Source organism: Denticeps clupeoides, chromosome 17, assembly GCF_900700375.1.
Source record: "Denticeps clupeoides chromosome 17, fDenClu1.1, whole genome shotgun sequence".
Lineage (NCBI taxonomy): Eukaryota > Metazoa > Chordata > Actinopteri > Clupeiformes > Denticipitidae > Denticeps > Denticeps clupeoides.
In genome coordinates, this window is record NC_041723.1 from 4,915,635 (window position 1) to 4,927,711 (window position 12,077).

The 12,077-nt window shown below is 42.7% G+C and overlaps 1 protein-coding gene across 4 annotated transcripts; it reads left to right on the top strand.

Annotated features, from left to right (window-relative positions):
- The first annotated feature begins 1,184 nt into the window (after window positions 1–1,184).
- Window positions 1,185–11,125, top strand: slc6a13 (solute carrier family 6 member 13). 4 transcript variants are annotated; one of them, XM_028957753.1, is made up of 16 exons: window positions 1,185–1,408; window positions 2,061–2,113; window positions 3,665–3,867; window positions 4,718–4,852; window positions 4,933–5,073; window positions 5,172–5,259; window positions 5,367–5,499; window positions 5,606–5,740; window positions 7,179–7,282; window positions 7,408–7,532; window positions 7,716–7,828; window positions 8,140–8,277; window positions 8,470–8,572; window positions 9,245–9,345; window positions 9,891–10,061; window positions 10,151–10,315. In XM_028957753.1, the coding sequence occupies exons 3-16, from the start codon at window positions 3,681–3,683 to the stop codon at window positions 10,313–10,315; spliced, it is 1,839 nt and encodes a 612-aa protein (XP_028813586.1). In that variant the 5' UTR covers window positions 1,185–1,408; window positions 2,061–2,113; window positions 3,665–3,680. The 4 variants fall into 4 exon arrangements, with proteins under 4 accessions (XP_028813586.1, XP_028813587.1, XP_028813585.1 ...); XM_028957754.1 differs by lacking the exon at window positions 2,061–2,113 and having other exon boundaries at window positions 3,650–3,867; XM_028957752.1 differs by lacking the exon at window positions 2,061–2,113 and having other exon boundaries at window positions 1,186–1,408.
- The last annotated feature ends 952 nt before the right edge of the window (window positions 11,126–12,077 follow it).

The following is a 12,077-nucleotide window of genomic DNA, read 5'->3' on the forward strand; positions in this document are numbered from 1 at the left end:
GTGAAATGGAATTAACTGAAAATAAAAAACTATACATGGAAAAGCATTCTACATAAAATATACTTATTAAACCCATCTAGTCTCTTTAAAGACATAATTTGTGTTCTTGTGTTGTTTTCTCCATAAACATATACAAAAAAAACTTTTTCTTTTTTTTTTATAAAATAGTGAGTGGTAAGGATTACCACTCAGAGAGACTAGACAGAGAGAGAGAAAAAGAGTTGACACTCTTGTTTTAAATTGGATTAAATAACTAAATAAATAGCTAGTGAACAATCGATTACCATTTTTTAAAAGTAATGAATTGTTTTTGGAAAAGTCTCCTCCTTTAACACCTGCGCCCAGGTGTCTGACTACAGAGAAATACGCAATGATCCGCGTTGCACAACAGTCGAGGGGTGATGGGGGGGGTGTTAAATATTTTCAACACATTTACACTTCGGGGTGGCGGGGTGTTACAACTCCTTACGATAAAATATTAAAGTTCTAGGTTTTCTATATATATAACGTAACATAGATCTTTAGTATTTTATTGTATTCTATTTTAATTTATATTTTAGTTAGTATATTTAATTCTTTTGTATATTTTTTTGATTAGACAACTGCAAGTAGTCCTGCCCAACCTTTTTTCTCTGAAAGGCAGTTTTCTGTATGGAACAGCCACTTTGGTATGCAGAAGGGGCACCTCATGCACAGACGTTATCCAGAAAGCTCGCAGGACACACAGCAAAGCAAACAAAAATTCACGGTTAAAAAAAACCCACACCAAAAAACGGATAAATAAATGTCATTCTGGGCACTCTCACGCTTTTTGATGAGTCCCTCTAACTGGGCCAGTCCAAGACTCTGCTGTGAGAAAAGGCAGTGAAAGGAGTGTTGGGCATGTGGGGAAGTGGTATGGGATCGAAGAATAAAGAATCTTTGTGTTTGTGTGTGTGTGTGTGTGTGTGTGTGTGTGTGTCTGGGTACACAAGAAAAAGTTTGGAGAAGTTCTCCCAGTTTGAGGGCTGTTCTCATTTCAGCCCTGCAGTGCTTTTTTTAGGTGATCTTTTATTTAAAGAAATATATATATTTATATATATATATCCCCTCACCTTCTCCCCTTCACACAGACAGAATGTCCCAGGAGAATGTGTGAGTCCAAAGGTTATGCAATCACTGCATCGTACTGAAGCTTCACAGACCTCCAGTGTGCTGTGTGTGTGTGAGCGTGTGACTGTGTGTGTGTGTGTGTTTTCTGAATGAGAGGGGAAAAGAAAAGCCGGCATTGGTTAGTTGACCAAAAACTCATTGAAGGCTGACTGAACTTTTAGAATTGCAGAACTCCCCACCCTTGCACATTAAATTGCAAGGTATTTGCACTTTTGCTTCAAAATTTGACCGCTGCCTGCCAGCAACACAGCTAAAGGTGAGTAATGGACAAAGCAAATCAATGCTTTCTTTCTTTTTTTCTCGTTTTCTCGCTTTTGGATGTGTCTGTAAAGGCACTTGTTTCAGAGTGGCTGTGCTCACTGTGCTGGATTTGGATTTGCGGACACATGTTTCCAATTCATATATTTTTTATGACAAACAGTCCTCGGCACCTAGTAATGTGGTGGTTGGAGGCATGTATTATTCTGCTGGCAACGATTATGTCTGACATAGCAAAATATACAGTAATCCTGTTTATTAAACTAGTGGACAAATATTTCTTCATAATTTTGCTGTTCGTCTGAAATTTACTGCACAATGCAAATGGCCACAAAGGGGAATTTCTTACTACATTCTTGATCTTTTAACTCTGCAAGCCTGCATTTTGGAGTGATACCTTAAAATGTCTCCTGGTAAGGCATGGAGGTTTATACAGGAGACTCAACATCTAAAATATAATTAATAATACATAAAAATTCAAAAGATAATTCATCATTTGAAATAACTCTAAATAACTTATGAATGAAGCCACTTACATGAGAATTGCCATTGCGTGTCATGGTGAATTCATAGAGCAGAGACTCTACTGAGCTTTGTGGACCGCCAGTTCAAGCCCAGGTTTGTGTGTGTGTTTGTGTTTCTCTGCCCAGGTATATTGGCAGCTAGATTAGGAGACTTGGAGACCCAGAAGACTTGAGTTGAGGCCAGTAGACGAGCTCCTATTTTTGGCCAAACTGTTTCTATTTTAGATGTGGCATGTTTCTAAATTTGTACATTCTATTAATCGTGACCATGAAAAAAAAAGAACAAACACAGCCTGTCCATGAAAGTTTACAAGTTCTCCTTGAGGTATTTCACTTGGCAGTTTTGTGCCCTACAGAAGGTGCTGAGGTAAACCGCCGTCAATGTTGTTGGCACTGAAAATGCTCCTCAAGCACAAAGGATTCCCGGCTGAAAGAGCTTCGCTCATTTTACGATGCCAAACCTCCTTTACCACAAGTACCTTGTTAACACATGGCCCATGTTTGCAACTGATGCAACCCCCCACCCCGCACAAACCCATCACCCCACCAGATGCCGTTCCAGCCACCCCTGCTGGGCACTGCAACACATGTCCCAGGACTCTGGCACTGCAGGGTGTCCACATGTCGTCTTCTTGTTTGGCCAGAGTGCTGATTCTCGGACCCTGTGTAAGAGTGGCATGGAGGAGTAAAGCCCACAATTAGTCGAACGAGAGGGGCCTTTTTGGCCTGGTCGGAACAGACTGGCACGGGAGAAGGGGACGAGTGGCCCGGGCCTGCTAATGCGACCTGACAGGAGTGAGCACGGTCAGTGAGGGTTCTGTTTGCAACACAGAAGGAACTCTTTCATCAAGAGCCACTGTCCCATGCTGTGAGCAGCCCTTACAGTCGACCGTTGCCATTTCAAATGCAATTCTGCCACGGGTATATGGGAAAACCCATGGAGGGACGGAGGAAAATGATGCATGATCGATGCACATACTGAAAGGGGCAAATAAAATGTGTAGTGTGGATCACCGAGCACCATTCTGGGGGTTATGGCAACACAGCTGAAAAGTATTACATGGCATTTTAAGGGGGGAAACGTGCACGTGTGAATAAGAGCATGGAAGTGCACAATGCAATAAGCCTACCATAGAGTGGCATTTCAGATTCTATTTCAAACTTCGGCTAAGTGCAGCACTACACGCTAAGCGCTGGGCTTTGGTCAAAAGGTGCAATGTTTTTATAAACTCTTTAAAATGGGAGGAGCCAGATTATTCACAACTTCTAGATGATTTAAGACCATGCTCGTCAATACTTCAAATGTGCAAATGGCCTTTAAAAAGCATGTTCTGGGTGACAGAAATAACTACACATCAACTAAAAGGCTATTTAGTTTATCTGTTATCTTGTTTTATCTATTAATGACAAAATTTGACCCTTGGGTCCTTCCACCTTTCCCTGTCATCGGTGTGTTGGGACTTGTGTCCAGAATTTTCATGCTGGTGCCGGTTATTTACCTACACCTGTCCCATTTGTCAATTCCAAATGTCGTCCACCCTGGAGAAGTTCAGCAAAAAACGACTCTAATTTTATTTAGGCCAAAGGTACACAAGGGGCCTGATGATTGTCCTGACATGTTAGCAGAAGGAAAGCCACTCCCCCACTTCAGTTGAACTTCTGGTTTCACAGTTTGAGCTCATGAAAGCTTGATGTTTTGCTCACTATTACTTCAGTCTCTTTGTCTACAGCAAAGGCAAGGAGAGCATGGCCAAAATGGACCCGTCAAACGGCCACAGCAGGCCGCTGGACATCGTTCCGAACAGGGAGGACAAGATGAAGGAACGTGGACAGTGGAACAACAAGATGGAGTTTGTCCTGTCTGTCGCTGGAGAAATCATTGGCTTAGGAAACGTGTGGCGGTTCCCGTACCTCTGCTACAAGAACGGTGGTGGTGAGTATGAACATGTGACCCCAGCAACCCCAGCTGGCCTGGTCTGCAGGGCCTGCGTAACGGGAGAGCTGCACAAAACCCTCTATTGGTCTGCAAGCCAGGGAGATCCCCTCTAATGCATCATGTGCATGCCAAGAGGGTTGCAATATTGATTGATATCACTGATCCTTGTAATGGCTTGTGATAAAATAAAGCCAAATGTTGCTTCAAAATAAAAAGCCTTAAAAGCGCTCTTTTTTTTCTTGAACATCTGTGTTATGTTGCACTTTTGAGATAGTGGCTCTGCTTGTAAAATGCAACTAATTGACCGAATTCATTTCTATTTTAGAGTTTCAGCACCCCAAAAACAATCATATAAATACTTCTTGAAACACCCTGACTGGCGCTGTAATTGCGGCTCCGTTCAGCATAACTCTTGCAAGTGGTGTACAAGCGCTTAAACGAAGTTGATGAGGCAGAAACCTTGTTTTAGAGATGTACTTCCGCGCTTTCGTTTATTGTTTGAGATTATTTCTAGTTCAGCGTTTGTCAGACACTTGTGTAAATGGACCTTTGACCCATCGGCCTGGCTGATGAGGAGACCGCGGTGTCACAGGGTAGGAGGGTCACAGCTGTTGTTTGAGGTCTCTTGCCTTTGAACTCGCATCAGCCGCGTTTGAACAGAGATGCACTGGCATTCTGAGAATGGCTTCTCCTTTTCACTTGATGAAAGAATTCATAACATTTCTGTACTTTTTCATTGTTATTAATCCCATTTCATTGACACACTTTCCAGTTTTTCTTTTGGAAAGACGTTCTCACGTTGCTCAGGCGGTGGCCATTACATTTCATCCCAGCCTTGTTTTTCTAGGCGCATTCTTCATCCCATATCTCATCTTCCTCTTCACCTGTGGCATCCCTGTGTTCTTCCTGGAGACCGCCCTTGGCCAGTACACCAGCGAAGGAGGCATCACCTGCTGGAGGAAAATCAGCCCACTCTTTGAGGGTAATGCTCCCCTTTCATTGCTCTAACTCACAGTACAAACGAGTATACAGATAAATAACTAATATCCTCCTTTACTGCAGGAGTTGGCTATGCTACCCAGGTCATTGTTGCTTTGCTGAACTTCTACTATATAATTGTTCTTGCCTGGGGCATCTTCTACCTTTCCTTCTCTTTTTCTTGGAATTTGCCTTGGTCATCCTGCAACAATACATGGAACACAGGTAAAGTGGTCAATGCAGTGTTTTTTACATAAAACTATTAATGATCATCGCATGTTAATCACATTCTGCAGAATAATGTTATTTTTTGGATCCTCAAGAATCTTGCATAGAGTTCCAGAGGAGAAATGATTCTGTGGACCAGAGCTACTTGGCAAATGCAACTTCTCCAGTCATCGAGTTTTGGGAGTAAGTGGGCAAACTGACATCAATTTAAATGTGCATCAGTGTTGTCGGGCTGTTTCATGGTCACGTGTGGGTTCTCAATGGTGGCTCTTTTGGTTAAATGACTCTAGGAGGAGGGTCCTGCGGATCTCCTCAGGGATTGATCACATGGGGGAACTTCACTGGGACCTGGCCCTATGCCTCCTCATTGCCTGGTCCATGTGTTACTTTTGCATATGGAAGGGTGTGAAATCCACGGGCAAGGTGAGTTAGATGTATTTGTATCTGAGATGCGTTTTTCACATGGAAGAAGAAGTTGAAGATACAAGGAAGTTTCAGATCTTGTCCTAATCTGTTCTCAACCCCGCAGGTAGTATACTTTACTGCAACTTTCCCATATGTCATGCTTCTGATCCTTCTGATACGAGGAGTCACCCTGCCTGGGGCTTCCAGGGGGATTCAGTTTTATCTCTACCCAGATCTCGGAAGACTGTCTGATCCTCAGGTAGGGTTCCCTCCAAGCCACCAAAAGGCAATCTGCATGCACAGTGCATCTGCTGCTAATTAAGGGTTAGATGGTGCTCATCAGGAACGAAAATAGTCCCCAGAGATGTAAAGAGGGACAAGGAGATAAACAGGGAGAAATTCAGGCCATGTTTACCCCTCTCATCTGGTGATTGGGTCAACCAGGTGACCCTAAGTAACAAGCCCAGCAGGGGACTGGGGTTTGTTTTCGACCATCTGTGAGTCACAAGGAATTTTGGGCCAGAGAGGAATGGCCTCTGTCTCCGGTATGTTCCGTGCTTCTCTTTATGTGAAAGTACATACAACTATACACATCATCTTAAACGTGATAGGATGTTCTTTGTATTGGTCAATAAACCGCTAATCACATTTTAATAAAAAAACGCATCCAGTTAACATCAAAAACTTTTAATGACCTGAAAATGGTCCAAGTAGTTGCAATAATGCTAACTAATTGAATAAGATTGTATCCACTATTAAGTAAAAAAATACATATATGCCTTAACTTAGGAAGGGTTGAAAAGTCAAAACAGGATGAATTATGAGAGTAAAGTCAATAGTAAAAATGTATATAAAATGGGTGCTATAGAAAAAGAAAGGATCTAATGTGAAAGGTTCTCTCATTTTTTTCCTGAAAAGTGCGTGGGGAAAATTCCTAACGATGTACAAAATTAGATTTTTGAGGACTGATCATTGTATAGATGGAATAGAAGGAATGCCGCCTACACCTAGTATTCGTTTTGGGCATATTTCAGCATGTCTGCTGCCATGACAGGTGCAGGCATGTGTGATGTATAACGCGATACGATCTAAACGTCGGCGTGAAAGTAAATGTCAAATGACAAACAGCTTAGTTCCCTGTGCAAGATATTAAACTTGTCAAATGTTAAATCGGTGGATAATTTAAATGCAGGATCTGTAAATGGTGTTGCTGTAAATTTGTGCGTTTCTAGTCAGAGCACAAAGCGATGCAAGCTGGTAGAAGCCTTGCACGTCCCCCACGGCTTCGACAGCACCCCACAAACATTCCAACAAAGTCTTGTCTCTTTAAATTGAAGATTGATGCTTATGTAAACCAGCTTGCCAAGGTGAACTGTTGAGGGTTCAGGAGCTTGTTTAACCTGTTCATTCATCAAAACTCTTTAATCCTAACTAGATTTAAAAAAAAAAAAAAAGTATGAAAGAAATGTGTGTCTAACCTCTAGTTACTTGCCGTGGTCTTCACAGTGGGTCCTGTCCCGGGCCCAAAACCATTTTGTAGCTCTTTGAAGATGCAATCATCATTATCCCTCCTGAAAGGCTGCTGTTATCTGGGGCTTCACTGATCCCAGATGTCTGAGACGCTTTTACACACACAAACCACACACAACTGCAACGTTTTGGGTTGCACTGAGGCCTTGTTCTACGTCCCCATGCAGGTATGGATGGATGCTGGGACTCAGATCTTCTTCTCCTATGCCATTTGCCTGGGGTGCCTCACAGCGCTGGGGAGTTACAACAAGTACAACAACAACTGCTACCGGTGAGTGACAGCCCTGGAACGTTCTGTTCTCCCCGCGCTTAGTGTTCTCTACCGGCGTTCCGGCTGCTTTTGACGGGATTTCATGTCATCTTCGCCTACTCACTAACGTGTGATTTGCATTTCAGGGATTGCTTGGCTCTGTGCTTTTTGAACAGTGGGACGAGTTTCGTTGCTGGGTTTGCAATCTTCTCCATCTTGGGTTTTATGTCATTCGAGCAGAACGTGCCCATTTCCGAAGTAGCAGAATCCGGTAGGATTTGTTACAGTAGAGCCATTGATGTTAATTTTTTATGAAGTTTATTAAATATGATGTGTCACAGTTTTAAGGCAACCAAGATAAAAAAAAGAAAGAAATGGCGCATGGTTATTTTCATGAAAATCTTGCTCATGCTGCTTCATTATGTCCTCAATTTGTCTGTTTTGCTTATCTCAGGCCCTGGACTCGCCTTTATTGCTTACCCTCGCGCCGTGTCCATGATGCCGTTTTCGCCGCTCTGGGCTTGTTTCTTCTTCATTATGATCGTGCTGCTGGGGCTGGACAGTCAGGCAAGAATTCCATTTTTTGGAGAGATCCATTTTGACTCTATTTGAATTCATTAGGCATGCAAACTAGGGTGGTAGTAGCCTGATAAGTAACACACCCGCCTATTAAACACAAGGTTACAGGTTCAAACCCCACTTACTATCATTGTGTCCCTGAGCTAGATGCTTATCCCTGAGTGTCTCCAGGGGGGGACTGTCCCTGTAACTACTGATTGTAAGGCGCTCTGGAAAAGGGCTTCTGGTAAATGGCGTAAATGTAAATTTATAAATGTGAACAGAACAGTGTGTGAATTGGACTTTTGCTCCCCCTGCAGTTTGTGTGCGTGGAGAGCCTGGTGACCGCCATGGTGGACATGTACCCCTCGGTCTTCCGGCGCAAGAACCGCAGGGAGCTCTTCATCTTAGCGGTGTCCATACTGTCCTTTCTTGTGGGCCTCATCATGCTCACTGAGGTATGTGCGCTTAACACGGGCTATGTCTCATTTTTTACATTTTATTTGCTAGAATATGAAGCAAGCAAGGACATTCACTCCCACACTATTATACATTCAGGGCTTCACCTAAAATTACTTTTTTAAAACTTCTCAATAGGTTGTTACCATTTAACGTTGTAAATTTAACATTGTGTGTCTTGTTTCCTCGAGGGAGGAATGTATGTCTTCCAGCTGTTTGACTATTATGCGGCCAGTGGGATGTGCCTTCTTTTTGTGGCCATTTTTGAGACTGTTTGCATTGCTTGGATTTATGGTGAGTATCAGCCATATGTCTTCAAATCATGCATCTGCCTTAAACTCGCAGGCGGACTGTTTTAATGACATAAGATAAGTAAATTTACTTGGTACAACAACAGAAGTATATATAGCAATATGATTAATTACTAGAATAAACAAGGAAAAAAAAGAACAGCCATAAAGATAATTGCAAAAACTTTATATGTAACTATATTATGGTTGTCAAAATGGAGCCAATTAATAGACACTTTTTTCAATCAAATAATCAAGATTAATCATATTAAGCTTGCTAGAATTCATATTTAAAACTAGTAAAGATACCAGGGTGGGAAAGAGGCTCAGGTGCTAAAGGTGTCACTCCTCCCTTTGACTGAGGTGACATCATGCACAGCCACGCTGAATTGTGGCTCCAGAGATTCACATTGCTTGTGGAGCTTGTGGCACCAGCTAATCAAATTATGCACATTTCTCTTCAAAAATTAAGGAAAAATTACTTAATTCGGCCTTGTTGCCACAGGTGAAAAACAGTGATCGGTTTCTACTCCTTTGCTCTGAGTATAGACACTGCAATTAAAATGTTACCTTTGACAGTGCTATCATACATTTACTTGTATTTTACGGATTTCATATAACTTTTGAGTTTAAATACGGATTTAACTATAACTATAAAAAATTGCATTTACCAAAGGTGCCGACCGATTCTACGACAACATCGAAGACATGATTGGCTACAGGCCTGGAGCTCTCATAAAATACTGTTGGCTGTTCTTCACCCCCGCCACCTGCTTTGTGAGTTTCTTTTGTCCAAATCCTCCTCTACAGTGCAGCTTCACACGTTATAATCCGCTCATCGTAAGTGAGGGATAATCTTTGCCTGTCATGGCTGCCCACTGCTCACCAAGGGTGATGGTTATAAGCAGAGGACACATTTCGTTGTGTCACCGTGTGCTGTGCTGCAGTGTTTCAGTATCACTTCACTTTCACTCTCAATAGCCAGGTTTTGAATGTAAATCAGTGTACAGGGTGGTTTTCAAGATGGGTGGTGACCATAGCAGCCATTTTGAAGTCGGTCATCTTGGATCCAACTTTTGTTTTTTCAATAGGAAGAGGGTCATGTGACATCAAATTTATTGGTAATTTTACTAGAAAATCAATGGTGTGCTTGGTTTTAACGTAACTTTATTCTTTTATGAGTTATATACAAGTTTCTGACCACTTATAATAAAATGTGTTCAATGTCACCAACCATTCCCATTTTATTAATGTGTATCCATATAAATGGCCCACCCTGTAGTTTGGAAAGTTTTTATAATGTATTCTGGAACTCTCCACAGGGCACATTCGCTTTCTCCCTGATCAAGTACACTCCTCTGAAGTACAATAATGAATATGTGTACCCGTGGTGGGGTTATGCTCTGGGCTGGCTGTTGGCTCTCTCCTCCATGGTCTGCATCCCCCTGTGGGTCACATACAAGCTCTGCACCACCAAAGGAACCCTGAGGGAGGTACGTCTCACTCGCAGGGCGGTCAGCAGAGTTCAGCGCTGCCATCAAAGCCTCGTCTCACCTCGTCTCAATCTCCTTTTGTCTCCCAGCGCATCTACTATCTCACCAGACCGTCCCCCGACTTGCCCAAGACCAAGCGCGAGCAGCAGAAGCTGCTGGCCATCTTTCCGACAGATGGCGACGGCCTCCGCCAGCGAGGGCCCCCAACCAAGGACGGCTACTTCCCCGTCAGCGAGAAGGAGTCCCACTGTTAGGGGCTGACAGAGGATTGAGGGCCCCAGCCAGCAGTCCTGTCCCAAGATCCATTCTCACCTCGCAGGACCCGAATACCTCATCCGCAAAATGGCAGCCAAATAAACACCGACGCAGGGAGAGAGGTGTTAGATTGTGTCCTTCCTGCGAAGTCTCCCAGAGATGGCGCATTGGTCATCGTCGTAGGCGCGCCCCTGAGATTCTGCTTGCATAGTGGCGCATGTTCCTGTGGGTCTACTGTCGGCCCCGCATCCTTTACAAAAACCGTAGTCTGCTCCACTCGAGCGTTTCCATCTCTAGAATCGCCGGTTCGCACTCTGTCCGCCACGGACAGAGTGTAGTTTAAACGAAACATTTGATCCGTCTCTGTCCACGTGACCTTACATATTTGCTTTCTGGGGAAGCACGCACGTCTGTTTGCTTCAAAACTACCGTCTCATCTAGTTGGTGCGCTACAGTTAGCCACAGCACAAGGAAGAAAGCTGAAGACCTCTATTGAGGTGGTGACCTTAGATGCCGGCATTGGGTTTCAAGTAGACCGTTTTGGTACACTCCCATGTATGTTAGTGCAACATGTTATTACTTTGGGGATACAAATCTTTCGTTCTTTCTTTGAGGCAAAAGTAATTCCACATTCACCACTCACATGCAAGAATAATGATCAGCCCAATATTTTTTCTATTTATTACTGCTTTGGCCAGATTGGCTGTTTAGTGTTATACTATTCTGCAGTAGGCGCAAAGAAAACACCTAATGTGTTAGTTCGGTAATTCCTCCTGTTTCTGAAATTCCATTAAAAAGAATCAATTGAACATCAGTGTCTTTTGTCAGATTTTGTGGTTAAATAAATCAGTAAATCAAAGTCTAATAAGAAATAGACAGTATTTAAAAATTCTGTTGTTGAGGGTGATTTTTACCACATAGACATGGCATAAAGGTCACATCCTAATGTGAAACTGGACAAGGAAGCACATAAGCCTCGGGTCTACTTCCTTACATCAGTTCACAATTTCAGTATGAATGCAACATTTATTAAAGAGTTAGCATGAGTTCAACTTTAATAAACACACCACCCACCAATCAATTAAGAATATGAGAAAAAAAAAATCCAATGGGACATTTTGCACACTGGTCAAATTTGGTCGGTTAATGACCATCTAAAGGAGAAAAGACAATAATCGCAACAAAACAATTTCAGTGTAACTGGGCTGATATTTGAGAACTGAGTAACTGACTTAAATTTAGCAGTAATATATCTGAGCAAATGCTGGAAAGACAAAAAAATGCATTTGAATGCACAATCGCCTATGGACCCGAAGACCACAAAGTTACAGGTTCAGACCCCTCAAACTACCATAGTGTCCCCCCTGGACACTGTGAGTTGTCCCAGGGGGGATGTCCCTGTATCTACTGATTGTAAATTGCTCTGAATAAGAGTGTCTTGCTTAATACCTTAAAAAAAACGTGGTCTGCCAATCCACATAGGAACATCCTGTAGAACCCACCAGAGGGCGCTCTGAGCACATCTCGGTGTCGTTGCATGGGAAAAAAAGAACATCTGGCGCCCCCTTCTGGACAGATTGAAATCGTTTTGTTTGTAGTGATCCCGCTATTGCGTTGCATAGCAATAGACGCTTAATTGATAAAAACTGGATGTTCGGTTATTAACGTAAACTCCCGTTCAAAGGTTTAGGGTAATTTAGGAACGTTTTTGATTAGAAACAATTGGGCCAGAACTCCGGTGCAGACATTGTTCATGTTGTA

Excerpts from the sequence above, each read along its gene's own strand:
- slc6a13 (XM_028957751.1), top strand. The coding sequence starts at position 2,234 with ATGAAAGTTTACAAGTTCTCCTTGAGGTATTTCACTTGGCAGTTTTGT. Across the intron at positions 3,868-4,717 it reads CTGCTACAAGAACGGTGGTG|GCGCATTCTTCATCCCATAT; the intron begins GTGAGTATGAAC and ends TTGTTTTTCTAG. Across the intron at positions 7,829-8,139 it reads TGCTGGGGCTGGACAGTCAG|TTTGTGTGCGTGGAGAGCCT; the intron begins GCAAGAATTCCA and ends CTCCCCCTGCAG.